The following is a 26,718-nucleotide window of genomic DNA, read 5'->3' as shown; positions in this document are numbered from 1 at the left end:
TTTTTATTCCACCTTTACCAGTTTAATAAAGAAGGGTTATCTAGGTGAAGCAAAGGACAGATTTAAAGTCAGGACTTCCTTGAGTTCCAGTATATCTGATTACCTTGAACAGGTCGCTTCCCTTTTCGAAGGGACTATTTCCTCAACTTGGAATTAGAGATTATTGTGCTTTTGCCTTATCTCTCTGGTGGTTTTGAGGGTCAAATGAGGCATTTATGAGGAGTACATTTAAATGTACTTTGTCTTGTTGCTAATTATGCCATCTTGTAAAAATTTCAGAGCACAAAAACATCTTGATTTTTACCGTAAATTTCTGAATTAAAAAAGCTGCTCTCTGATACCCTTCACCCCTACTCTTTCAGCCTTTAAATTTAAAGTTTTATTCTGCTGCCCTAGATTATCTTCAGAATGATGTCAGAGTTATGAAATGAGGTGAATGAATGAATCCACAAATGTTGAAGGAGAACATATTTAAAGGCATTATACATAAAGCTGAGGGGGACAGATAAAAAGCTGAACAAAACACAGACCTTGAGATCATGATAAATAAAACATCGTCTTTGTGCCCTACAGGCTACAGAATGTCCAGGCAGCTAGAGGGCATAAAAGCTGCTTTCCAAATTTAGACGGCAATTTTAGATGTGATGCAGGATGTCAACTATTCTCAAGTGTGCTAAAGTCCAATTTTGCTGACCGAGCATCTGCGCAAATGACCAGGCAGTCTCTTCAGAGTCGTCTTTTTGAAGGTAGGAGTTGCAAGGTGGAATTCTTCGGGGAAGGGTTAGCATTGAGTCTGAGAACCTGGATCCGGATTTTACGTCCTTCTCTTGGGGGGCAGCTTGGTTAACCTTTTTGAAGCTTGGTTTCTTCACCTGTGAAGTGGAGGTAATTCTAGCTTCCTCAAAGGCTTATGAAGATTAAATGAAATAGTATTTGCAAAACACTTAGTGAAGCTACAGAGTCCTGGTATTCCTGGGATCCTTCTTATCCACTGAAGACTGAGAAACTAGATCTCTTCCAACTTGGTTTGCCTAGCAGTCCCTGGTAGTCAGTAATGTTTACTAAACTAACATAAAATGAGACTACTGATAAAAATTAGATTTGGACCTGGAGTTCCTGTTGTGGCTCAGTGGTTAACGAATCTGACTAGGAACCATGAGGCGGCAGGTTCGATCCCTGGCCTTGCTCAGTGGTTAGGGATCCGGTGTTGCCATGAGCTGTGGTGTGGGTCCCAGACGCGGCTCAGATCCCACGTTGCTGTGGCTCTGGCGTAGGCCACCGGCTACAGCTCCGATTCGACCCCTAGCCTGGGAACCTCCATATGCTGTGGGAGCGGCCCTAGAAATGGCAAAAAGACAAAAAAATTAAATTTGGACCTTTAAAAAAGGTAATATGTAAGTGTGAAGTATTGGGAGAAATTGACCGTGGTATTTGGAGTTGATATTAAGGAGTCAAATGGAACGTTGATCTAATTGTACTTGGGCTCATCTCTATTATGGCTGTCCTTCTGGTCATGTCCCTAATGCCATGCACATAGTTTCTCCTTATCAACCACAAACTTGCCCAAGTTGCTCCCATTTCAGAACCTCCTCACTAGACCCCTATCACCCAGCTGCAGCATAGTTTCTCTCCTCCCCTACCAGCCACGCTGTTACACGGCACTCTTAGTAATTGGCTTTCTTTCTTTCTTTTTTTTTTTTTTTTTGTCTTTTTGCTATTTCTTGGGCCGCTCCTGCGGCATATGGAGGTTCCCAGGCTAGGGGTCTAATTGGAGCTGTAGCCACTGGCCTACACCAGAGCCACAGCAACGTGGGATCCGAGCCACATCTGCAACCTACACCACAGCTCATGGCAACGCCGGATCGGTAACCCACTGAACGAGGCCAGGGACTGAACCCGCAACCTCAGGGTTCCTAGTCAGATTCGTTAACCACTGCACCACTAGGGGAACTCCCGTAATTGGCTTTCTTAGTCTCCTTGCCTTCCACGTAGTCCTCAAGCCATATCTATTGGATCTCTTTGCAGCTTTTGCCATGAAAGTCTCCTTTCTGGAAATTTCCTTCTATCCCCCAGGCTTCCCTCCTTCCTCAGAGGATGTTCCTTCTCCATCTTCTTGGCTGGTTCATCTTCCCTGAAAGGTTGATGTTCCTCTAAGCTTGCTCCTTCTCGTGATATGGCAGCTCTGGAATAATTTATAGAGCATTGAAGCAATCTGATGTTTGAAGTTAGGTAGAATTCCCCTCTGAAACCATTTGGGCTTGATGCTTTTTCATGGGGTGTTTCTTTAATAACTTTCTTAGTTTCTTCTATGGAAATTGATCTGTTTAAACTTTCTAATATGGTCAACTTTAGTAATCTCTATTTTTCTAGCAAATTATTCCTTTCATCTGGGCTTCCAAACTTATTGGATAGAGGGCTACAAAGTAATCTCTAAGAATTAAAATTTTTCTTCTATTGCAAAGGTTATTTCCCCCATGTTCTTTCTTATTTTATGTTTTTGTGCTTTCTCTCTTTTTTCCCCTAGTCAATTTATATGTTATTTAGTGATTTATCCATTTTATTTTTTCCAAAAACTATAGAATTATAAATTATTATTTAAATCTAGTTTTCTATTCTCTTCCTCTACTTTTATCTTTATCATTTCTTTCCTTGTGCTTTTTGGTTTACTTTGTTATTTTTTAGTTTCTTTTTTTACCTTGGAAGTAAATTCATTTTTTTTTATTCTGTCAGTTTTTATGGATAAATATGTTTAGTGCAATGAATTTTCCTTTGACAATTGGTTTAAATGCATCCCATAGAATCTGATACATAGTTTTTTTTTGTTGTCATTATTTCTTTAAAAATCCATATTGGAGTACCCAGGAGTTGTTTAATAGGAGATTTTAAAATTTCTAGGTGGAATCCATAGGTGTTTCTTGTTTGTTTTTATTAGTAAATTCTAGTTTTATTACATTATGGTCAGAGAGTACTGTTTGTAATATTTCTGTTTTGCAGAGGTTACTGATGTTTTCGTTGTGACCTAATAGGTGATTTTTTTTTTTTTTTTTTTGCTGAATGTGGTGTGAGCTCTTCCAAAGAATATGTATTCTATAGTATTGAAGGTAGAGTTTGATTCATGTCTTTAAGATTTGCCCTGTTGACAATGCTGTTTATATCTTCTGTCTTCTTATTTTTGGTTTACCTGATCTAATATACCACTGAGAGTGGTATATTAAAGTCTCTTCTTATTAGCATGTGTTTTTTTGTTTTTGTTTTTGTTGTTGTTGTTTTTTGCTTTTTTTTGCTTTGTTTTTTGTTTTTTAGGACTGCACCCACGGCATATGGAAGTTGTTCCCAGGCTAGGGGTCGAATCAGAGCTACAGCTGCCAGCCTACACCATGGCCACAGCAATGCCAGATCCTTAATCCACTGAGCGAGGCCAGGGACCAAACCAAAATCCTCATGGATCCTAGTCGGGTTTGTTAACTGCTGAGCCACGATAGGAACTCTCTTATTAGTTTCTATCTGTGTTTCCTTGCATCTGTTGTAGTTTTTATTTCATAAAGGTAGTTGCAATGTTATATTCATGTAAATATGTATATTATTTATTTGTTCTCTCTTCATCGAAGATTATGGCTTTTAGCATTAAAAATGTCTTTCTTTGGCATAATGAATGCTTTAGGGCTTGAATTCTGCTTTGCATGACTCTAAGTTTGCCACTTCTGCTCTCTTTTTGTTTCTGTTTACCTTGTATAATTTGGTTGTCCTTTTATTTTTAACCTTTCCCAATCACTTTGTTTAGATGTGTCTTTTATACAAATCCTTGAGTTTTGTTCTGTGAGCCAAATTGAACCTTGTTATTTTTGTAGGTTAGTTAAATTAAGCCTATTCATATTTGTTGTTAGGCCTGATATATTTGATCTATGATAATATTTTATAATTATGTGTGTTTTGTTCTATTTGCTGTTTCTTCTTGCTATGAGGTGTAAAATTGCTGTTTTAAAAAGTTGGGGGAGGTATTTAGGCAGATTTTTATTTATTTATTTTTTTAAGGGCTGCACCCACGGCATATGGAGGTTCCCAGGCTAGGGGTCGAATCAGAGCTGTAGCCAGCCTATGCCACAGCCACAGCCATGCCAGATCCGAGCTGCGTCTGTGACCTACACCACAGCTCTTGGCAACGCTGGATCCTTAACCCACTGAGCAAAGCCAGGGATTGAACCTGTGTCCTCATGGATACTAGTCAGATTCGTTTCTGCTGAGCCACGATGGGAACTCCAGGCAGGTTTTTATATTTGTTCTAATGGTTAACCTTTGTACTTAAACCTTTAAAATGCACTTGCTCCCCTGTTTGTTTATTTAACCTTTTAAAATGAATTAATTAATTTTGCTTTTTAGGAAATTAATTTTTGTATGTGCAGCATATGGAAGTTCCCAGGCTAGGGGGTGAATCGAGCTGCAGCTTCCGGCCTACACCACAGCCACAGCAATGCCAGATCCAAGCCGTGTCTGTGACCTACACCACAGCTCACCACAGCAATGCCAGATCCGCACATCCAGGGATCGAACCCATATCCTCATGGATACCAGTCAGATCAGTTTCCTCTGCGCCACAACGGGAACTCCTAACCTTTTTTATCTTTCAGAGAAATAGATTGTATTCGTGAAATCAAAGTAGGATACTGATAGGCAACAGTGGGGTTCTGTATCCACTTCCAGTTGCTCCTTAGGGAGGAACTGATAACCACTGTGGCTGAGATAAGAAGCCATCTCTGCTCTCCTAAGGTCTGGCTTCCTCTGATCTGCTGATTGCCTTCTTCTGTGGGCTCTAACTTGGTCCATTTCTATGCTGTGAGTGTGGCTTCCTTGTTGCAAAGGCTTTCTTGGACAATTCTTTGCATTTGTAAATGCTGAGTTCACATTTATTTTGGGATCTCTTTCAGTTGATTTTGGCGGTGTTTGGGGGCACGGGTAACAGATTTACTGAGACATGGTAAACATACCACACAATGCACCCATTTAGAAGTGTACAATTCAGTGTTTTTTAGTATAGTCACAGAGGTATGTAGCCATCATCGCTGTCTAGTTTCAGAACATATTCATCACCCCAAAAAGAAACCCCTTGCTCATTTCCCCCCATTGCCGCCCTCTGCCCCCACCATACCCATGCAGCCACTAGTCTACTTTCTGTTTCTGTGGATTTGCCTATTCTGAACCTTTCACAAACAAATCTTACAGTATGATGTCTTTTGTGACTGGCTTCTTTCTTTTTTGCGTAATGATTTCAGGGTTCATCCCTGTTGACTGTCAGTACTTCATTCCTTTTTATGGCCAAATAATATTCCATTGTATGACTATACCACATTTTGTTTATTCATTCATCTGTCAATGAATGTTTGAGTTGTTTCCACATTTGGCTGTTATGAATAATGCTGATATGAGCATTTATGTACAAGTTTTTATGTGGACATATACTTTTATTTCTCTTGGGTATATACCTAGGACTAGAATTTCTGGGTCAGTATGATAACTTGAGGTTTAATTTTTGAGGACCTGCCAGACTTTTTTCCAAAGTTGCTACATCATTTCATTTGAGTTTATTTTCCCTTGGGCACCTTGTAAGTTATTCTTCACTTCTGGGATAAAGCAGTCTTTTTCTCCCATTTTTTTCTCTTAGTTCAATTAATTTTTTCGGGCATATCACTTTTTGTCTGTTTCTCTTCTTAGTTTTTCAATTTCTGATTCAAGGTGAGTTTTGAAAAATTATATTTTTAAATGTTTTGGGATATATTTAATTCTACTTGGAGTATAAAGTTGAGTGTTTTCTTCTGCTTCATGGTTTTTTAGGGAGGAATTTGCCTCAGTTGAGAAATTCTCTTTTTCTGCTTTCTTGTAAACACATGGGGTTCATTAGGCTAAAGCATTTGCAAATCTAATGAGTATGAAATGGTATTTTCTGGTTTTAATGTTATGTTCCTGATTAGGTAGGGTTGAGTCTCTTTTTGTATGGGTTTATTGGACATTTTATGCTTCCTCTTTGTTGGTAGAGTTGCCATTTATTGAAGTGGGATAGACCTTAAAAGGAGCAGTTTTTGGAGGAAGGTGAGAAGTTTACTCTTGGACATGTTTACAGCATCCAGTAGGCTGCTGGATATGAAAGACTGCCACACCAAGGATGGGCGAGGGCTAGAGAGGTCACTCTGTTAGTTTATAGAGAGCATTTAAAGCCGTGAGACTGAGGGAGCGTGCAGACCGAGGAAGAGAGTATAGACAGTGAAAAGTCCAAAGACTGAAGTCACTGTTTAGAGGAAGACTGGGTTCACTAGGGGTCAGGGTAGCAAGGGCAGAGATAAGGAAGAACCAGCAAAAGGGAACACAAGGCATTGTTAGCGTTCCAAGTGGAGGAGAAAGGTGTGATTGACTGTCAAGTGCTGCTGCTAGAGCCAGGGGAAGGAGGAAAGGTAACCACTGGATGGAGTACGATGGATTTCATTAGTGATCTTGACTAGAGCAGTTTGGCGCAGTGGTGGAGTGGAAAGCTCGATTGGTGAGGGGCCATAGAGAATGGGAGGAGAGGAATGGGAGAGAATGACTGTAGTGTAAAGGCAGGCCTGTGGAGAATCTGATGGTGAATGGAGGGAGAGGGTGGTAGCCCAGGGGGATGTGCAGGGGGAGGAGTGGGAGAGGTAATTTGGTCATGGGAAGGACCTAATGGAGAGGGAGAAGGGCTGCGGTGGGAGAAGAGGAGAGTAGCTGGAGCCAGCTTTGTCAGCTGGGTGAGGGGATGTGTCCAGTGCTGTCGCGGTAGGGCTGGCCTCTTCTGGCACCAGCATCCCCTTCTGCGTCTTCCTTGGAGTGGACGCCCCTGCTGTCCTGTCATCTTTCTATGTTCAAGGGCACACACACTCATTCACTGTCCCCTGCACAGTTCACCGTGAAGGAGAAGTATGAACGAATTTCCCTTGTGTTACCAACATCTCCTTCTCCCCAGTCACAAACCCTGCTGGTCCTCTTCCCCCACCCCCCCGCCTTTTTTTTTTCCTCTCTCTCCCAAAGCTTCCTTTGATTAACTTTGCAGGTCACAAGTAAGTTAGTTTAAGTCAGGCATCGGCAGTCTTTTTGTAAAGGACCGCTAAATAAATATTTTATCCTCTATGGGCCACATACAGTCTCTGTGGCATATTCTTCTTTTTTTAAACAACTCTTTAAAAATGTAAAAATCATCTTAGCTCAGACTCTAGGATTTAAATTAACTCTCCTCTCTTCTCCATTAAGCCTCTGAGCCAGTACTATTCATTGCTAGCCGATGCACACAAAAAAAGCAAATGCAAACAAAGTTAACTTTAAAAGGAACAGCTTTAGTGAGATATAATTTATAGGTTTAAAATGAGCAATTCAGTGATTTTTGGTATGTTTGCAGAGTTGTGCAGCCATCTCCATAATATCTGATCTATTCTTAGCGCATTTTCATCACTCCAAAGCTAACTTTTTTATAGCTTTGAAGTGTAATTTATATGCAATAAAATTCACCCAGTTTTGAGTTTGATTTTTTTTTTAATGGCCACACCCATGGCATATGGAAGTTCCCAGGGCAGGGATTGAATCTGAGCTGCAACTGTGACCTGTGCCAAAGCTGCTGCAACACTGGATCCTTTAACCCACTGTGTTGGGCTGAGGGTCAAACCTGCGCCTCCACAGTGACCCTAGCCACTGCAGTCAGATTCTTACCCAATTGCCACAGCAAGACTCCAATAGTTTGAATATTAATAAAGCTAATTTTAATTTTAGCAGAGGAAAATATTGTAAGTAAATAAGCAATCCTTTTTTTTTTCTTTCTTTCTTTCTTTTTTTTTTTTTACAGCTGCTCTTGCAACATATGCAATTTCCCAGTCTAGGGGTTGAATTGGAGCTGCAGCAGCCGGCCTACACCACAGCCACGCCAGATCCAAGCCGCATCTGCGACCTACATCAGAGCTCATGGCAACGCCGGATCCTTAACCCACTGAGTAAGGCCTGCGTTGAACTCACATTCTCATGGATACTAGTCGGCTTCTTAACCTGCTGGGCCGCAATGGGAACTCCAGTAGTACTTTTTTTAAAAAAGAATTTCATAACCAGTAAATCCTACTTGTAAACATTTTCTCCCAAGTGACCTTCACGTTTCCCTTTAAACCAGTGGTTCTATAGTTAGGGGACCGGCATCATCTTCACCTGGGAAGTGGCTACAAGTGGGGCCCACCCCAGAATCGGGCCCAGCATTCTGTTTTAACCAGCCTTACAGGTAAATTGCGACATGCACTGAAGTTGGAGAACCACTGCTGTAGGGTCTGTTCCTGTGTGGAATCGCTGAACTGCGGCATGTGGGCATGTGCAGATTTACTGGGTACTGCAGGCCCCTGAACTGGTTATTCTCATGTATGCGCTCCTGCTTAGCAGTATGCGAGAGTCCCTGTCCTTCCATGGCCTCACCAACACTCTGGAATGTGTGACTTCAAATTTTTTTTGTCATTCTGACAAATATGGAATGGTTATGAATCTGAATTGGCATTTACTCGATTGCTAGTGAGGTCAAACATCTTAGATTTCTGGAGGCCATTTGAGTTTTGTGTTCTGTATATGCTGTTTGGAGTCTTTTGCCTATTGAAGTAAATACAATTATGTAAACAAATAATCACAATATACTGAAATAATTGCATAATAAACTCAGAACTCCCAAGAAGGAAGACACTCAGGCAAAAAAAGTCAAGAAAAGAATTTCAGGAGAGATGGTCAAACAGTCCTGAAAGAATAGGGATTTGTCCCGCAGAGTAAGAGAAGGCCATCTGTGTGGTACGAATAGAACGGTCTGATTAAGGAAAAGAAAGTAGTTTTCTGTGGTGGACTAATCAGGTATGTGGATGAAAAACCATCTAAGGCTAGAAGAAAGGTAAGGAGTAACTGGATGGATGTATTTTAAACTCGTTTACTCTTTTACTGATTGTTGGGCATTTGAGTTATAACTAGTGAGGGTGGTTTTTTTTTCTGGTCCGGCATTGTCACTGCCTGTCTTGGGTTGCAGCTGTGGTGCGTGTTCAATCCCTGGCCCAAGAACTTCCGCATGCTGTGGGGCAGAGCCAAAACATTTTTAAAAAGTAGGATATCATCATCAAGTGTTCCTAAACATTTTGACTGTGACCGTATGAACGTGACTGTGATTATATATACATGACTGGTGGCAAAGATGGGAGGGGTAGTAGTGGTTATATTTAGGTAGAGGAATTCTGAGGAAGTTTTTCCTCTTTTTACAACATTAATTTAGCAGTTGCTGTGTGCTAGACAATATGCTAAGCTCTTTTTATGATTTAATTCAGGGGTCATCAAACTACAATCCTTTTGGCCTTTGGGGCCCATTTTGAGGTCGTTAAGCTAAGAATGGTTTTTAAAATTTTAAATCAATAAAAAAAAAGAGAAGATAATGTGGTAGAGACCTTACATGGCCTCCAAAGCCTAAAATAGTTAAAATCTGGCCATTTACAGGAAAAGCTTGCTGACCTTTGATCTAATTCATTTTATCCTTGCAACATTTCAATTACATGGATGCGGTTATTATCACCCCCATTTTCTAGACAAGGGAACTGAGGCACAGAGGGCTTAAGTTACTTTTTGTCAGTGGCATTCACTGTTTTTAGAGCAGATTACAGGCTCTTTCTAAAACTTGCTAATATTTTGTTTCTTTGCAGTGTAAAAAGTGGATAGTGGCTCTCGTGTCAAGGGATGGCACGGTCACGCTCTCGATCCCCTAGGTGGAAACACAGGTGAGCAGTCCTTAGTTTAGCGGAGTAAGCATGGGCTTGGGATGTGCCTCGACTTTCAAATTCACCGGTACTGTTAAGAGCCTATTTTAATAAGCTTGTGGGACCTTGTTTATTTACAGTAGGTGCTTTATAGTGATAGATGTTGTATTTCTAGGTTCTAGGAGTTGACGGCTTTCTTAATTACATCTGGCAGCTAGAATTAATCCGTAATAAAAAGAAATACCCAATGGCCACAGCAGAGTGAGAAGTATCTTTGAGAGTGTTGTGTATTTTATATCAGTAAGTGATTTAGAACTCTTCAGTGTGTTTTTTTTTTTTATAATCGATATGTTTGAAGAATTTGGGAGTTTCCTATTTCCTCTTGTTCATGGCAGAATAATAGAATTTTGAATAACTCAATTGTAGTTCAACTCTCCTCTTTCCTAGTTGGTTGTATCAATAGTATATATAACTAGATTGGAACAGTTCCACCAGTATTTATTATATACCTGCTACAGGCAGGTTCTGAGGCTACAAAGGCAAATGTGACGTCTTCCAGGGCCTTGGCAAGCACACAGCTTGGCTGAGGACATTTACACCACAGCCAACTGGCATATGGTAGGAAAAATGTGCTACTGACGGGGGCAAAGTATTCTGGATCCACAGGGAGGGAACAGTTCTGCTTTTGTGGAGGGAAAGGAGGGATACCAAGGAAGTCTTCAAAGAAGAGATGAGATTTCAGATGGCCATTTAGGGATGGGTAGACTTTTTAAAGGCAGAAAGAGGAGAAAAGTATCCAGTTAAGGGGACAACAGGAACAAAGGTACAGAGCTGTGATAGCCAGCTAGTACATTCCTGGACTTGAAAGAGGACCACAATCACGTGCACAAAAGACAGATCAAGATTTTTCATGTTAATACAGCTTGGCCATGATGCTTGTTCATTGTGCTTCTCCAATGACTAATCAATAATTTCTTCAACAGTTTTCATTTTGTAGTTCACAAGACCGAATTGTAATGGAGAGGAGCTTCACTGTGAAAAAACGGGGGGGAATGCAAAGAAGCAAATGGTTTGAACACGGAGGGTCTCACAGAGGTCATTTTGTTTTCGCCTTTTGTGGTGGGCTCTGATGAGGGGGCACAAAAGACCTGATTTCTGGATGCCTTCTCAAGACTCTTTGTCACCAGCTGTAAAGGGTCTGATATTTTACCTTCCTTGCAAGCGAACACATTAGCGTGTCACAAGGCACTCTTGGATCAGAGACAAAGGCCTTTATTACTCATAGTACAGCAGGCAGCTCAAGCTTCATGTTCCTGTGCTCCCCTTACCCCTGCTCCCTTGAAGGTGGACCCTGTGGACACAGCCGAGGACCCCCGAGGCCCATTAGGGGCAGTAAGCAGCCCCGCCCAGCCCTTGCTTTGGAGGAGACATTATTTTGTTATCCTGGAGAGCAAACACATCGGCCCTCTGCCCCTTAGGGAGGCCCTGTCTCTGTCTTCCCAGGCAGCTTACCTTGGAACAAAAGCTCACAAGGCGTGCAGAACGCGAGAGACTCATGGAGAATTGTCTCCCAACAGACTCCTTGGGTCTCTTTTGTCCCTTTAGAAGAACTGAAAATGATAGCCACCATCCCAGCAGTCTCCTGCAGAAGAAAGGGGCTCCATACGATAAAACCTTGGTATGAAATATAGTATCAAAGCAGTGTTCAGTGTAAGGGAAGGCTTAGACTATGAGATTATTTCATCAGTCTGAAAGACCTCAGCCTCTGCTGCCAGCTTTTCTCCATAGTGGTGGAAGAGGTGAAGTGTTCCAGAAAGTCCTCAGAGGCTCCAGGTGCTTCTTCCTGAGAAGAAGTGCAGCCAGCTGGATGACGGGGTTTCTGCTCTAGCTAAATAATGTACTTGCCAGCACGTCTAGCTTGGTGACTCTCGAGGGAGATATGGCCAAGTCCAGTGTAAAAATCCCAGTGTGTATGTGAGGAAGATAAATCAGCCTCCTTTCTCGTAGGGAGGACCCAGACATGTCACCAAAGGAAAAGGGCTTTACTCATGGTTCTCCAACCCCCTGGCAGCTGCTGCAGAAGGGGCGATAACAAAAGCTGCAAGGGAAGCTGCCTCAGTGATTAGAAGACATTGAAGCGTCAGGGAGGAAATGGAGAGACCGGATGTGTCACATGGGAGGAAAGGTCCCCAGGTGCAAATTTGAACTTTATCGTGTCCCTGACAGTGGCACTCCTCTCTCTCAACCTGAAGCCTGGGCGACTCAGACTGGTTTCCCCAGGTACAGGAGCCTTCCTCCTCAGTTGATGTGAAAGGCGCGGGGTTGGCAATGCTGAGGTCTTGGAGAAGGTGTTTACAGAAAGGATGTGCTGTCCCTGGCGAGCACTGTAGCTGCATTAAGGTGCGCATTCACCAGAGTTACGAGCTTGAGCTCGATAGCACATCTTTCATTTTATATGTAAGGGGACAGGTCTGGGAAAGGAAACTTACTGATGTTAGTAGTATTTAAGGAGGAACTAAGCATGGGCTTCAAGTCCTAAGGCCCTTTCCTCGCACCCCCTCCGCACACTGTTTAAGGATGTATTTTGTGCTCCTTGATCTAGCCCTAGTAGAATAGATAATCAGTTGGAGAAACTGTAGGGTCATTTTGGGGTATGAGTTTGGATTTGTTGTGCATCATAAACTCTTAGAATCTAATTTCAGAGATTATGTTCAGTTTCTAGACATTCTCCTGAAATCATGTGTGAATCTAGCCCTCCTTCTGCGTATTTCTTCTTGAACCTGATGTAAACTTTTGCTAACTGGCCCTCTTGGCAGAACTTTGCTCAGCAACCTTCCAAGATGGATCCTGCCTCTAAGCTGGTCTTCCTCCAACAGGACAGCAGCCCATTTTGATGTGCACATGGTGACATTAGTTCCGATGGAAAGAGTATGCTTGTTGAATTGGGCAGAAGCATAATCAGACTCCCAAATGAACACTTTAGAACGCATACACCGCCAGTTGATGAATTTCATTTGTGTGAAAGAAGCAGGGAAAAGCAAATGTTTGATGTTAAGACAAACTTAGTCTGTTGTCTTTGAAGGGATTAAACTTTTCTGTATTTGTTTACATAGGTCTTTATCACCAGTACCTAGAAGTTCTGAACACTACAAGCAAAGACATGAGCATTATGGCTATGAATATAGGAAGGATCCAAAAAGACCCATTGCTTGGAGAATGGACAATGAGAAACATGGACAGAGTAAACCAAGAATTCCTTCTCGTGAAAATACACATTACCGATCTTATGAACATAGATCACCTTCCCCAAACCTGAGAAGAAACTCTTTAGAAAATTTTTATACTTATAAGCCTCCCCAAGTATATTTACCAGGAAGAGGGGATAGTAACAGAAGATCTCAGTATATGCCCAAATACTCAGAAGGTGTACTCTACAAAGAGCACCAGAGAAATTGTTATCCCCAGAAAGTGCAAGGAAGGTATATTCCTGATGATCACAGAGTTAGAGGCAGTGGAAAAGGAGGGAAACCACCTCTGAGGTCAATAGCAGATTCTTTTAGATTCGAAGGACAGTGGCATGAAGATGAATTGAGGCACCAGAGGATACAAGACGAAAAATATTCTCAGTCACTTAGAAGAGGCTCTGAAGATTTTGAGAAAAGGAGCTCTTTTCAGAAGAGGTATAGGAAAACATTAAACCTGGGTTAATTGGTATAAAGCCTCAAGTGAAAAATTTTGTTTACTTTGTGGTTGAAGGTAACCACCTTGAAAAGCATTTGTCTAAATAGATTAAAAGCATTGTAATGTAGTTTTGGTCTACGGGTAGTAGTGAAGTGTGTATTTTTAGAGTAAATCATGTTGATGGCTAGAATATAAGAAAAAAGATGGTATTTTCCTCTTTAACTACCTTGTGCATCTTTGAGTTGGCTTGAGGGATTATAGGTTAAACTTGCCACTGCGTTCCGAATTTAAAGCCATGCTGCCCAACATTCCACACATATAAATTCTCACTTTCTTCTCCTAGTGCAAGTGTAAACTGCTTTATGTCAACACAGGTATCCTGAGGATCGTGATTTCAGAAAGTATGGACACACATCAAAAAGACCCGAAGATGTGGAGAGGTTTGAAAACAGAGAGGCTGCCAGGAGCCCACAGTGGAAGCCCAGGCATTTTCTTCCTCCTTACCAAGAGAAGAAAGATCAGCGAAACCTCGGACTCCAGACTCATCGACACGCTCCAAGGGAACTCCCAGAGAGCAGTTCAGCAGCCAAGGTATCCTGTGACTATCGCCACAAACATCGTAAGAGCTCAGATGGGGACCAGGACTTTAATGATGGCAGAACTCAGAAGTACTCTAAAGAGGAAGATAGAAAATTCGGTTCTCAAAAAGGCCCTGTTGCTAGAGAGTCCAGTTGTTCTAATGCCGGAAGAGGGAGAGTGACCGAAGATGGGCAAGTCAAAGAACCTTTGAAGCCATCTAAGAAAGACTGTGCCTCCTCCACCCATTCAAATAAAAGCGATGTTGATTTGAGACCCTGTAATGACAAACGCAAGGACAAAGTAAAAAAAGAAGGGGCTGGCAGAAAAGAGAGCAACTCTTCCCATAACCAACTTGATAAGGGTAAAAAACTTTCCGACATGAAGGCTTCCTCTGCCATTCTTAGGAAGAAATCACTTACAGTTAAAGTAGATGTGAAGAAAGCAGTGAACACTTCCAGGTATTATCTTAGTTTTTTCTTAATGATACGTAGTAACTGTTTCTGCCTCCTTTATTCGAAGCTTTGAAAATAAAATTAATAGTGTGTTTCGAGTTCATCAGGCAGGGAAGAATTGCCTGGATTTTTCAAAAAAGCCCCATAATGAGGATGAATCCCAGGGTTGGTTATATGGGATGATGTCATGTCTATTTGTTTCCATGTTTGTACCTGTCTTTTTTTTTTTTTTTCCTTTTAGGGCCGCGCCTTTGGCATATGGAAGTTCCCAGGCTAGGGGTCAAATAGGAGCTATAGCTGCTGGCCTACACCACAGCTCACAGCAACGCCAGATCCTTAACCTACTGGGCGAGGCCAGGGATCGAACCCAAATCCTCACGGATACTAATGGGGTTCGTAACCCACTGGGCCACAATAGAAACTCCCCAACGTTTGTATCCCAAGATGCTTCTTGGGTGCAGGACCGTCTGTGGAATTGTTCTTCTTCATGAATTTACATGGTTTTGTGCTGTTAGATTTTCTGCATCCAAGGATAGGCTGGGTGGTGTGTAAGGAGGACTATTCCTTGTTGAGGTTCTCAGAGACTGTTTTCCCTGTTGACTTTTTGACTTGGAAAGGACTTTAGTAGGCCCTGATTTTTATAGAGGAAGAGACTGAGGCCGTGAAAGTTGAAGCGACTTGTCTAAGTCTGCTTCTGCGTCTCAAATCCACATGTCCCCTTGTGACTTGAGGTAGACGGCTTGACGTGGTTCTTGCTGATGTCTCAAAGGGACTGGAGCTCAACTGACTAGCTTCTGCTAGGCTAGAGTCTGGAAAGAGGTCTATTTATATAGAACATTTGGTTTAGCTCTGTGTGTGTGTGTGTGTGTGTGTGTTTTGTCACCTGTGGCATGTGGAAGTTCCTGGGCCAGGGATTGAACCCATGCCATAGCAGTGACAGTGCCGGATCCTTAACTGCTAGGCCACCAGGGAACTCTATAGCTCTTAATGATTCTTTAACAAAATAGATTCTTTGTTGTCATAGGCCATATTCTCCCAAAGTGGATTGCCTGGTTGGTTCTATTATGAATATTATCTCTGTTTTTGGATTCTGAGAGTAAGGCACTGACACTTGGATGTTTCAGCTAATTCTGCTCATTATTTTAATACACTACCAGTATGCGAATGAAAAAGTGATGAACCATGTTGATTTGGTACATTTATGTTGACCGTTAACTCTGTATTTGAATCAAAAGCAGAGGTTAACGAATCCGACTAGGAACCATGAGGTTGCGGGTTCGGTCTCTGCCCTTGCTCAGTGGGTTAACGATCCGGCGTTGCCGTGAGCTGTGGTGTAGGTTGCAGATGTGGCTCGGATCCCACGTTGCTGTGGCTCTGGCGTAGGCCGGTGGCTACAGCTCCGATTTGACCCCTAGCCTGGGAACCTCCATATGCCTCGGGAGCGGCCCAAGAAATAGCAACAACAACAACAAAAGACAAAAAGACAAAAAAACAAAAACAAAAACAAAAACAAAAGAACAAAAAAACAAAAAAAACAAGAGGAAACAGAATCCCAGGCTAGGATGTGATGGTGAGGAACGTAAACCCACAGTCTTTTTTTTTTTAAAACAATTTATTTCTTTTCTGAAAGTTAGATATGACAGTCCCCCTCCCTGATACTTTTCTTATACTCATTGTACTTGCAAAAATTTTTTTAAAATACGTAAGTAGGAGTTCCCATTGTGGTGCAGTGGAAACAAATCCAACTAGGAACCATGAGGTTACGGGTTTGATCCCTGGCCTCGCTCAGTGGGCTAAGGATCCGGCATTGCCATGAGCTGTGGTGTAGGTCGCAGACATGGCTCCGATCTGGTGTTGCTGTGGCTGTGGTATAAGCCAGCAGCTGTAGCTCCAATTAGACCCCTAGCCTGGGAACCTCCATGTGCCACAGGTGTGGCTGTAGAAAAAAAAAGCAAAAAATAAGTAAATAAGTAAATAAATAAAAATATACATGTATATACTTATATGTACATAGAATTTATAAATATGATTACGGTACAGAAAACTGAACAGAAGGGTAGGGAAATCACCCATGATCCTACTACGCTAGGACAATTTTACTAATATTTTAGTATAGGTCCTTTTGTTATTTTTCCATGTGTATGTGGTTGTCATGATACTGTATTTATAATTTTGTATTCTATTTCATAAAATATGTCTTAAATCATTTTGTGCTATTATATTTCCAACTAGTTTTTCATCTTAAGAGCACAAAGGCTGCTGTAAGCATCAAACTTAAGGATGTTACCTTAAGCTTTTTTTTTTCCAATTTAATATTATGAAAATGTCCAGACATACAGAAAAGTTGAAAGAATTGTTCAGTGAACACCTATATACCTACTTTTGTAATTACATATCTGTTCATTTATCATTCCATCTTATTTTTTACCACATTTCAATGTGAATTGGGAGTTCCGGTCGTGGCTCAGTGGTTCATGAACCCGACTGGTATCCATGAGGATGCAGGTTCAGTCCCTGGCCTCACTCAGTGGGTTACAGATCCAGCGTTGCCGTGAGCTGTAGTGTAGGTCACAGTCACGGCTTGGGTCCCACATTGCTGTGGCTGTGGCGTAGGCCAGCAGCTACAGCTCCAATTCATCCCCAAGCCTGGAAACTTTCATATGCCACAGGCATGGCCTTAAAAAGACCAAAAAAAAAAAAAAAAAAAAAAAAAAAAAAAAAACAAAACACCAAAAAACAAAAAAACCCCAAAGTGAATTGCAGATACTAGTATGTTCCTCTTGAAATACTTCAGTATTTAATTTTTGTCTATAGGGTTTTTTTTTTTTTGAGATAAAATTACATACAATCAAATTACAAAATTCTTGAATTTTTTAATAAAAGTAATTTTAAATAAAAGTTAAAAGTAGGGTATTTCTGTAGTAGCTAGTAGTAACGAACCTGACTAGTATCCATGAGGATGCAGGTTTAGTCCCTGGCCTTACTCAGTGGGTTAAGGATCCGGTGTTGCTGTGAGCTATGGTGTAGGCCAGCAGCTGCAGCTCTGATTCAGCCTCTAGCCTGGGAACTTCCATATGCTGTGGGTGGGGCCCTAAAAAGCAAATTAAAAAAAATCTTGAATGTTTAAATACTTAATACAGAAGTGTTTTATACTTAAAATAGAATTAATAAATTGGCTGTAGTATTTTTGAAGAATACTAGAAATGTCAGTTTTGAAGGATTTTAATAGACCTCCTTAGAGATGCTGAACACAGTTAATTTTATAATTTGGCTTGAGAAATAGTAGCTTGATCTTCACCATGTATCACAAAAATGAGCTTCCTAAAATCAGGCTGTTCTACCTTTTGCTTTGAATTTATAAACTATCTCTTTGTGAAGTTCATGACCTGTTAGTGGGGCCTGTCAGTACATGTTTGAATTACCTGACAAGAACCTACAGAATTGCTTATGTGATAAAGAGCTTCCACTTCAAGTCCTTTCTATTCAAAGACCTGAAGAATAACTTAATAAATACATGCACCATTTCAGTGTGATAATACATCATCAACAAAATCTTTCTCTCTGATTACAATTATTAATTAATGAGTTGTGGAAGAATTTGTGGGGTTGGATTTAGTTATGTGTGGACTGATGAACTGTCCATAAAACAAAGGTAGTTAATACCCTCAGTAGAGCCATTTTCTTAGCCACTAACATAAATTAGATTTTCCTCTGCTTGACAAGATAATCATAGAGTGCAGAGAGGTTTATGTGTTGGTTAAAATCTAGGGATTTTAGCCACTGTTTTGAAAAGACTAAGAGGGTTCATTTTATGCATTTGTTTACTTTCTTAGCTTTGGTCAAGTATTGATGTATGTTCCTGCAGTTATCAATGCACTTGAAAACATATGGTTATTAGCTAGTGATTTTTCTAAATTCCAGTGTATCTAGAAAACAGTAAATAGACACTTGCTTGAATGTTCACTACATAGTTAGTACTTCTGTTAACAAAGATGATATTCTAGTGACCACTTTGTCAGAAACTGCATTATTAGAGGTAGAAGTTACATATGAGTCATAATTATGTGTTTCAGAATGTAAGTTAGGGAGTAACAATATGAAAACTTGTACAAAGGTTGTTATGAACCCCAGACACTAACTGTTGTCTATGTGGAGATCTTGGGGCAGATAAAGGGAGTTATGGCTTGACGTTTGGCGGAGTAGGTGAGAGACTGAATCTTGATCAGGCTAGGAGGGAGGTGAGAGGGAGGAGGACGGCATGCCAGTCTCTTGAGAGAAGAGGAAGCTGGTGTGGGCAGACCTGGACCTAGGCTCCTTTGACTTCCCAGGTGCTGAGACTGGGCATCTAGGCTGAGAAGGCAGACTAGTGAAGTTGATGTTGGCCTTAGCGCGTCAGGCCCGTTTGCATTTAATCCTTTATTTCTCCCTGAAGAGATGCAGAGAGGGCCTCCCTACCCGGCTTTGGTCTTGACCCATTCTGAAAGGGGGCTGAGATGGGTATTAGCCCAAGAAGACAGTGCAGCCCTGATGCTCTGAAGAAAGAGGTGCTGTATAGGTGGGAGACAGTGTGAAAAACCATAGCAAGGATTGAAGGATGGTAACACAAGTTTACCTATTATGGGCACCGTTCAGCGGGAGGTGAAATAAGCTGTGGGAGGAGATATTTTTTGTGATACACAAACCTTCGACCTTGCTGTTATGTATCACAAAAAAGCTAAGGTTTTTTTTTTTTTAATCCCCCTAGTATCTCTCACTTACATTTTCTAAAATCAGAAATGAGGACTTCCCATGTGGCTCACAGCATAACTATTTGGCGTTGCTTCTAAAATCAGAAATTAATTGAGGAGTTCCCATTGTCCTCAGCAGGTTAAGAACCCAACATAGTGTCTGTGAGAATGTGGATTTGATCCCTGGCCTCGCTCAGTGGGTTAAGGATCCGGCTTTGCTGCAAGCTGTAGCGTAGGTTCCAGAAGTGTCTCAGATCTGGCTTGGCTGTAGCTGTGGTGTAGGCCAGCAGCTGCAGCTCCTATTTGACCCCTAGCCTGGGAACCTCTGTATGCCATGGATGCAGCCCTAAAACACACACACACACACACACACACACACACACACACACTACATTTAATTGCTCTAAATTAAGTAAAACAGGTTTTAAAGTTGGCCAGGAAAGTTAAAAAACTAAATTGAGCTCAGAATTTTGCAGTCTGTCATCTTTTTAGCTGAAACTTGGCATTTGCTATTGTCCAAGTCATTTTCCTTTGATTGTTTACTTATTCATTCAGCAGGTATTTTTTGAGGACATACGCCGGGAGACAATCTTTTAGGGTACCCTGGGACTATGAACTGACATAGGATTAGGTTTCTTCTCCTCTGGTCTTATAGGCAGTCGGATGACATTGGTAATACCGTGGCACAGTGAAGTGATATGTGAGGTGTGCAACTCAGATGATCCCAAGCTGAGGGATTCAGGGAAGGCTTTTTCAGGAGTTGACATGTGAGCTAGGCTTTGAAGGTTGCTGTGTTTCAGACACGTGGAGATGAGATGAAAGGCCTCGTATGTTTACAGGTTAACAAAAGCAGAAAACACCCAGGCACTTTGAGCTGTGTGATTCTGAGCAGTCTGGTGAAAAGAAATAGAAGGGCTGGAGTTGGGAAGGTAAGACTGCCATACTGCCAGCCTAATGTGACAGAATTAGCTGATAGAAGAGGGTAGGTGACTCAGTTCTGGCCATCAGAGGACTGTCTTCTATGAGGTGGCTTGGAAGGGCATTGGGGTTTGACAAGGCCAGTCGGGTGACTTTTGTGAAAAAAGTAATAAGATGCTGAATTAAGGGAGTAGCAGTCTCCCTAATCCTTTTCCCTCAGCGCCAAAATTTCTAAATGTGTTCTTAGGAAAACAGGAGCAAACTAATGATTGGAAAAGTGCTTGGTAATAGTTATTAGCTGGAAGAAAACTGAGGAAGGAAAAGTTGACATGTGTCATATGGATTGTGTTATCTATTTTAAGCTTCTAGGGAGTAGGGGATTATCTACTGGTTTTGGCAGTTGGGTTTTTGTTACTGTTGTTTTACCATGCAGTTGGTGTTTTGGATGAATCCTAATTCTATATAAGAAAAAAATTAAGGTTTAATGTAGCTTTTAACATTTTCTTAGTTATAATGCACAACATTCACACGAACATCAGGAGAAATATCCTCAAATAGAGAAGGAAAAATGAGGTGGAGTTGGGGGGAGGGAACAGAGAATCTGGAAGATTTAGCCAGACCAGTATTAGAAGTAGTATTAGAATACAGGTGCTTGGCTATATTTTAATTTTTAAAACTGTCTCAAATGCATCTCAAATGAGAACGTTTGTTTTTTTTCAGCTTAACTGCTTGTGTTGGGGGTATTTCCTGAAATTGTTAACTTGTTTATAAGTAATATAGGAAATAGTAAAAAGGAAAATATGAACCGAGAGGTGATTAGATTTACAGATGTAAGTACTTAGAACATTTTGCATTCCGAAGTCTCCAGAATGTTTTCCTTATAGCAAAAGCATATTTGTTTTTAGAAGACTAAATTTCAGGTTATACTATTTTCATGTATATTTCTAGAAAATGATCATTTTAATATTTTTTATTAAAAATCTTGCAGTGGAGTGATGCGAGTAAAATTTTTAACTGACAGCAAGTTTAAACACTAAAGCTTCAGGAATTAAGTATAGCCTCACAGTATATCACAGCACTCCTGTTGGGCATGGAATGGGGACAAGAGTTATGCCCGTAATAATAAATTACAAGTAAATTTTAATAATTACCTGGTGAAAAACTAGAAGCCTTTAATCAGCTGCTTTTGTCTTGGGAGAATCTGAGGTTGCAATAAAAAAATATTATCAACTGATTTCCCCGTCTGGATAGACCTTTTTTATAGTTCTATTTAAACATCTTATTTTTCCCCTGTAAAATATTTTAAAAGTTATTTTTTGACTATGGAATAGACTTTTTGTCCCATTAAACCCCTTTAAACAGTGAGCATTTATAATTCTTTGTTAGTAAAGGTTGTTACAGGGCCATTCTAGCTTCTAGCATTTATCACTAAATGTCTCTTATTAGTTATCAGATGCACAGTGGAAAGCTTGGAGCTTATTAGGAGGAGAGAAAGGAAATGGGCCTTCTAATGAAAGTCTTTCAGATGAGTCAAGGAAACCACAGCGGTGGCATCAACCTGCGGCGTAATCACCCAGCCGTGTTTCTGCTGTGGCAGGGAGTTGTCTCAGTGGGGCTGGTTGGAGAGCAGAGAGCATGGAAAGTCACATGGAAGCTTTTCCTCTGAGAAGTTAAAAATAGGCACCATCTTGTTAGAGGAGGTAAATTTTTTAGTTAAAGATTATCTGTAAGCCCCTCATAATCCTGAAGCAGTTTTGATATACAGTTGTTAAGTGACTTAAATAAATAAATATGCGCACATGTACACTCGCACCCCAAAATGTATCCATCTGAGTGATTTTTGTTATGTGTTATTTTTGTTAGGTGTTATTTTTTTTCTAGTGGTGCTGTTATTTTTTAAAACATATTTCGTGGCTCTCTTTTGAATTTATCTTTGGAGCCTGTGACGTATCATAAAGAACCCTAGCAGCCGTAAATCTCACCTCTTTGGACGGTGAACTTGATTTTCAGGAAGCGCCAAAAGCTATTTTGAATCAAATGCAGAGCAGTAAAATGGATGTAAGCTTGTTAGTGCCATTTTGGGTCCAGAATGAGGTATAAGTATAAACAATGAGACGTTTTCTTCTGTGTTGCATAAACTGCCTCCAGATGAACAATTTAAGTAGTTTTAAGCAGGAGTATCATCCTTGGAATAAAGTATAGTTTCCTATTATGATCCTTGGAAGGATAATGTTCGTATGAATGCTTAATTAACCTCTGGGATGAAAAGCAAAACAACCAAGATATCCATTGTCTCAGTATCATGACAGCTTCCGAGTTAAGGCTTTTTCAAAGATTGGATGAGATAATGTTTATAAGCTCTGAGCCCCTGTGTTTGGCATGGGGTAAGCCCTGAATAATTGTTACTGATATATCATAATCATGGCTTATAATGGTACTTAAAGGCAGGAAAGCACTTAGTGAAAGTTATAAAGATTCAGAAAGCATTAAAATGGTAAGATGGGGTGGGGTTATATAATAAATGATAGTATTGGTAGTTATATAATAAATGGTAGTATTTCTTTAAGAATATAATTAGGGTAAACACTATAATTGGTTCTAATGATCATAACTGCTAACAACTAAGACTATTTTTTGATAGTTGAGAGAGACTTTGTGGCTAAATTAATCTCAATAGAATTTAATTTCAAAATACTGTTCTAAGCTTCTCTTTACTGATAAAGAGGTATAAGGATTTTTATGCAGTCAGGGAAGTTACTGTGTTTGATATCAGCTTTTAAAGTATGGTAGTGTTTCAAGATAGTGCTGGCTTTATAATTTTATGGACATTTGGGAGTAGAAAATAATCTTAACTGATTGTTTTTTGCATATCGAGTGTCTTTAATGCCTTGCTGAATTTTTTGAAATAAAAATTGTTTAGCTCAGAATTTTGAGGATTTTATTGTTAAAGTGGCAAATATCTCATGATCTCTGATTTGAAAAGGAGAGCTCAAAACCATGTACCTATAGCTGTTTTCTCCTACTCATTGTACATGTTTTATGACATACAATTTAGTGCCTTAATTATAAGAAAACATAAACATCTTTTTAGTTTTATAGCTATCTTGATTAATTTTTAATAAGTTATTTTCTCAGTAAAACAGTTTCAAATTTAGTTAAACATTTACAAATTATTCTAGGGTTGCTTCTAGCTATTCCACAGAGAGACAGATGTCACATGATTTGGTTGCTGTTGGCAGGAAAAGTGAAAACTTTCATCCAGTGTTTGAACATCTTGACTCAACTCAGAATACTGAAAACAAACCTACAGGAGAATTTGCTCAGGAAATCATAACTATAATCCATCAAGTTAAAGGTTGGTATATTTTGCACATACATTAGGGATAACACGAAACTAATGTACTGACTTTTCACAAGTATAGGTAAATATCTGTGATATTGTAATAGTAATTATATTTCATTATGAGTTAGATCATTAATTAGGAAATCTGTTGAAGAGAGTAGCAAGTGTTAATTCAAGCCTAGTTCTTCTTTACGTGTAATTCCAGTAACCGGCTGCTTCAGCTCGTAGTGGATTAGAAATTGAAAGTTATGAAGAAAGAGATTGGCTGCTGCAAAGTACAGGTGCACTGAGAGCAGAAAGAAGCAATAACTGATAGCTGAATAGGAAGGCGGAAACAATGAAAACCAGATATGAAGTTTAAACTCAGGAAATCTGGAAGTATGGGTCATTTGGTCATATTCTTAAAACCCCGGAGCGCATTCCTGGGGCTTTGTGCCATGAGGGTGATGCTAAGCGATCAGTAAAAGATTCCAGTTCTCTGTGTTTTACTTTATGACATCAGGTAGTTGCATAATAAGTACTTTAAAGATTTACGCTGAGTTGTTGTGCTTTGTTTTTGCCTCTGGCCAGTTTCCACTAATTGGCAAATTCAGTCATGTAAAATAACTTTCCTTATTGATGCCGCATAAATAAGGCAATTGTGTGTGTTATACACTGGAGACTTTGGAGAATTTCAAAATTTTATGCTTCTTACTAAATAATTATGTTAATCTTTTTTACCTTCATAAAATATATTTTGGAAGTGAATTATGTTCTCTGCATCCCTCAAACTAAGAAGACATATATTTACTTTAAAGCATGCAGTTTGTCTGAAACAGTTCACCTTCTCAATTCCAGCCCTCTCACTCAAAGGAAGTGTGGTTCTTGGCAGAAAGGGAGCTGGTATTGCAGAAAAATCCAGGAGATTGTCCCAGAACAGGAACAGTAAGTTAGGGAAAAGGATTACTTATGTAGCGTTCTCATGGGTCAAGTGTTTTATCTTTCTCTTGATTCTCTCACAAGCCTGAGGATAGCCATTTTCAGAATGTCTTCATGAACTTCAGTTAATGTTAATTAAAGTTGAATGACATTGGGAGGCCTTCTGTGATATCTAAGCATGACATTTAGCATTTGTTCAGAATTGTTTGGATGTTTCAGGGTTGTTTTTGGAGGTATTTTTAACTGTAGGTGAACTGTAGAGCTCTGTACCAGCTTTACTTCCCCAAAGTAGTAAGATCTTACCTTGGAAGAGAAAGGGCATACTTTGAGAGAGCCATTGTCTTTTACCCCTGACAAGTAAGCAGGCATGTCAAATGGGAACAGAATCCTTGGGTGCTGGATGCATAAATCTGTTTACTATTGCTTGGGCCTGGGAAGAGTATGATGAACACTGCAAATCAGTCTGTGGAATAAGTTTAGGTCCCATATATATTTTAAGAGAAAACAGGTCGGGTATTTTTTATAGTCCTTTCTTCCTTTGCTTATATATAAGCTTTTAAGTGAAATCAGTTTTACACTGAGATAAAACTATTTGTTTCCTCTTTCAGCAAATTATTTTCCATCACCCAAAATTACTCTACATGAGCGTTTCTCACAAATGCAAGATACACAAGCTGCAGATGTAAATGAAATTAAATTGAACTCAGATCCAGAAATTCACAGGTAATGACTGATCGCTGTATGCCCATTTAATTCATGGGAATAAGCCTCAGAACACATGTGGGAAGGTGCTGTCTGCCTCCTGGGCTTGCTGTAGATTCTCGGAGTGCATTTCCTGCCTAAAAACAGGACTAACCCAAGCAGGTACTGGGCCAGTCCACTTTGATAGACCAGGCTGTATTGAAGCTATGACTAGCATTGTTTAAATGTGTAGGACCTTGGAAATATTTACCTACCTAACTTTGATTCTGCTGTGTCTATAGTAATTGCCTACTGAAGTTATCACGGAAGAATGAATGACAGTTGTCGAGCCATTGAAATCATGGGTCGCTTCATGTGGTCAGAAATGGCTGTTCTGAGGGCAGCCGGATGAAAACATATGTCTTCTTCTACTGGCACCTGTCCGACCAGGTGGTGCGCCCTGTCTTGTGAGCTGAGTGCAATCAATGTTAGAATGCAGTAGATCACCGAAGCCAAGTTTAAGGTTACACAGACTAGTGATTTGAGAACCACTAAGGCGTCACTGTGATGTTGTTTACAGGACATGTATGCCCTGGGAGAGTGCCATGTAGATGCAAAAACTACCTGGTAGCAGGGTTCTTTTTCTTCTTCCAAGACATACCAGCTTTATTTCAAATTCCATTCTGTAGTAATGGATCAAGGTATTAGTGAATAACATAATTATTTAATTGTAATGTGCCTTTATTATTTTAGGAGAATAGATATGTCTTTGGCTGAGCTTCAGAGTAAACAAACTATGGTATATGATTCAGAACAGGTAAGTGAATATAATTTTTGATGAGAGATTATCTTATTGTTGGTATACTAATGGGAAAGGAAACTGGTGACCAGGAGTAAAAAAGGTAGTTAAAGCAGATGAGAAAGAATCATTGAGACCCAGGAATCTGAAATTATAAAGCTCTCCAAGTGATTCTAGTTATCAACTAGGTTATAGAGAGAACAATGGCAAAAGACAAAAATATTCCCTAAGAGAGACAATCCCTAGAGGGTAACAGCTTTGTAAAATTGCTGTAAAATTATGGTGTTCAATATCCATTCCAAAACTTCATACTGTAAAGCTCGCAGAAAATATGTTTGATACCTATTTTTTCCAAACCAGTCATGTGGGATATATTTTTAAGTTGTATGTGGAATGAATGCAGAGAACCTAGTTTCATTTGATACTGCCCTTCTGTTTTCCAAGGAATGTATGAAAGATTCTATGAAATACGAACTAGCAAAATAATTAAAATAATACTGAATTAAAAAATTTTTCCCACTCCCACCACCTCCCCTCAACCCCACTCCCATTACTTTGCTAATTAGAAAAACTATCTTAACTAGCTGGTGGGGGAAAAAAAAACTGGCTCTGGTTTTAAAAGTATATCAAGTTCTGAAAGAACTGCTAATTTATTCATTGAGAGTGAAGAGGTTTTCTAGAGGAGAGATTTTAATGCATTTGTGATAGAATATATAAATAATTTTTTCACTTGTGAATGGTTACAATTTTATTGAATTTATGGAGATAGGTTAGTTTGTTGAAAACGATATTTTCAGAAAATATCTACTCATTGAAGTACTATAATAAGCTTACAGGAAATTTGAGGATTTTTAAAAAATCACCTCTA

At 40.0% G+C, this 26,718-nt stretch overlaps 1 protein-coding gene across 22 annotated transcripts in view; it reads left to right on the top strand.

The window, feature by feature from the left end:
• Positions 1 to 26,718, top strand: part of BCLAF3 (BCLAF1 and THRAP3 family member 3) — a 60,132-nt gene that overhangs the window by 1,838 nt on the left and 31,576 nt on the right. For 6 of the 22 annotated variants that reach the window (XM_085008703.1, XM_085008711.1, XM_021080787.2 and 3 more), the window contains exons 2-8: positions 574 to 746; positions 9,699 to 9,773; positions 12,866 to 13,432; positions 13,808 to 14,470; positions 23,349 to 23,464; positions 24,979 to 25,093; positions 25,805 to 25,868. In XM_085008703.1, coding sequence (XP_084864829.1) covers positions 9,733 to 9,773; positions 12,866 to 13,432; positions 13,808 to 14,470; positions 23,349 to 23,464; positions 24,979 to 25,093; positions 25,805 to 25,868 — 1,566 coding nt within the window. In that variant the 5' untranslated portion in view covers positions 574 to 746; positions 9,699 to 9,732. Of the gene's footprint in view, positions 1 to 573; positions 747 to 7,840; positions 7,986 to 9,698; positions 9,774 to 12,865; positions 13,433 to 13,807; positions 14,471 to 23,288; positions 23,465 to 24,289; positions 24,377 to 24,978; positions 25,094 to 25,804; positions 25,869 to 26,718 lie in introns of all 22 variants that reach the window. The other 16 variants (XM_085008696.1, XM_085008708.1, XM_021080786.2 and 13 more) reach the window with 6 other exon arrangements.

The sequence above is a fragment of the Sus scrofa genome, chromosome X, assembly GCF_054392235.1.
Source record: "Sus scrofa isolate SSC_HxYL_T2T_F1_AM1 chromosome X, Sscrofa_HxYL_maternal_Yorkshire_Landrace_v2.0, whole genome shotgun sequence".
NCBI classification, from domain to species: Eukaryota; Metazoa; Chordata; class Mammalia; order Artiodactyla; family Suidae; genus Sus; species Sus scrofa.
Note: the sequence above shows the minus strand (reverse complement) of the source record. Positions and strands in the feature narration are given on the sequence as shown.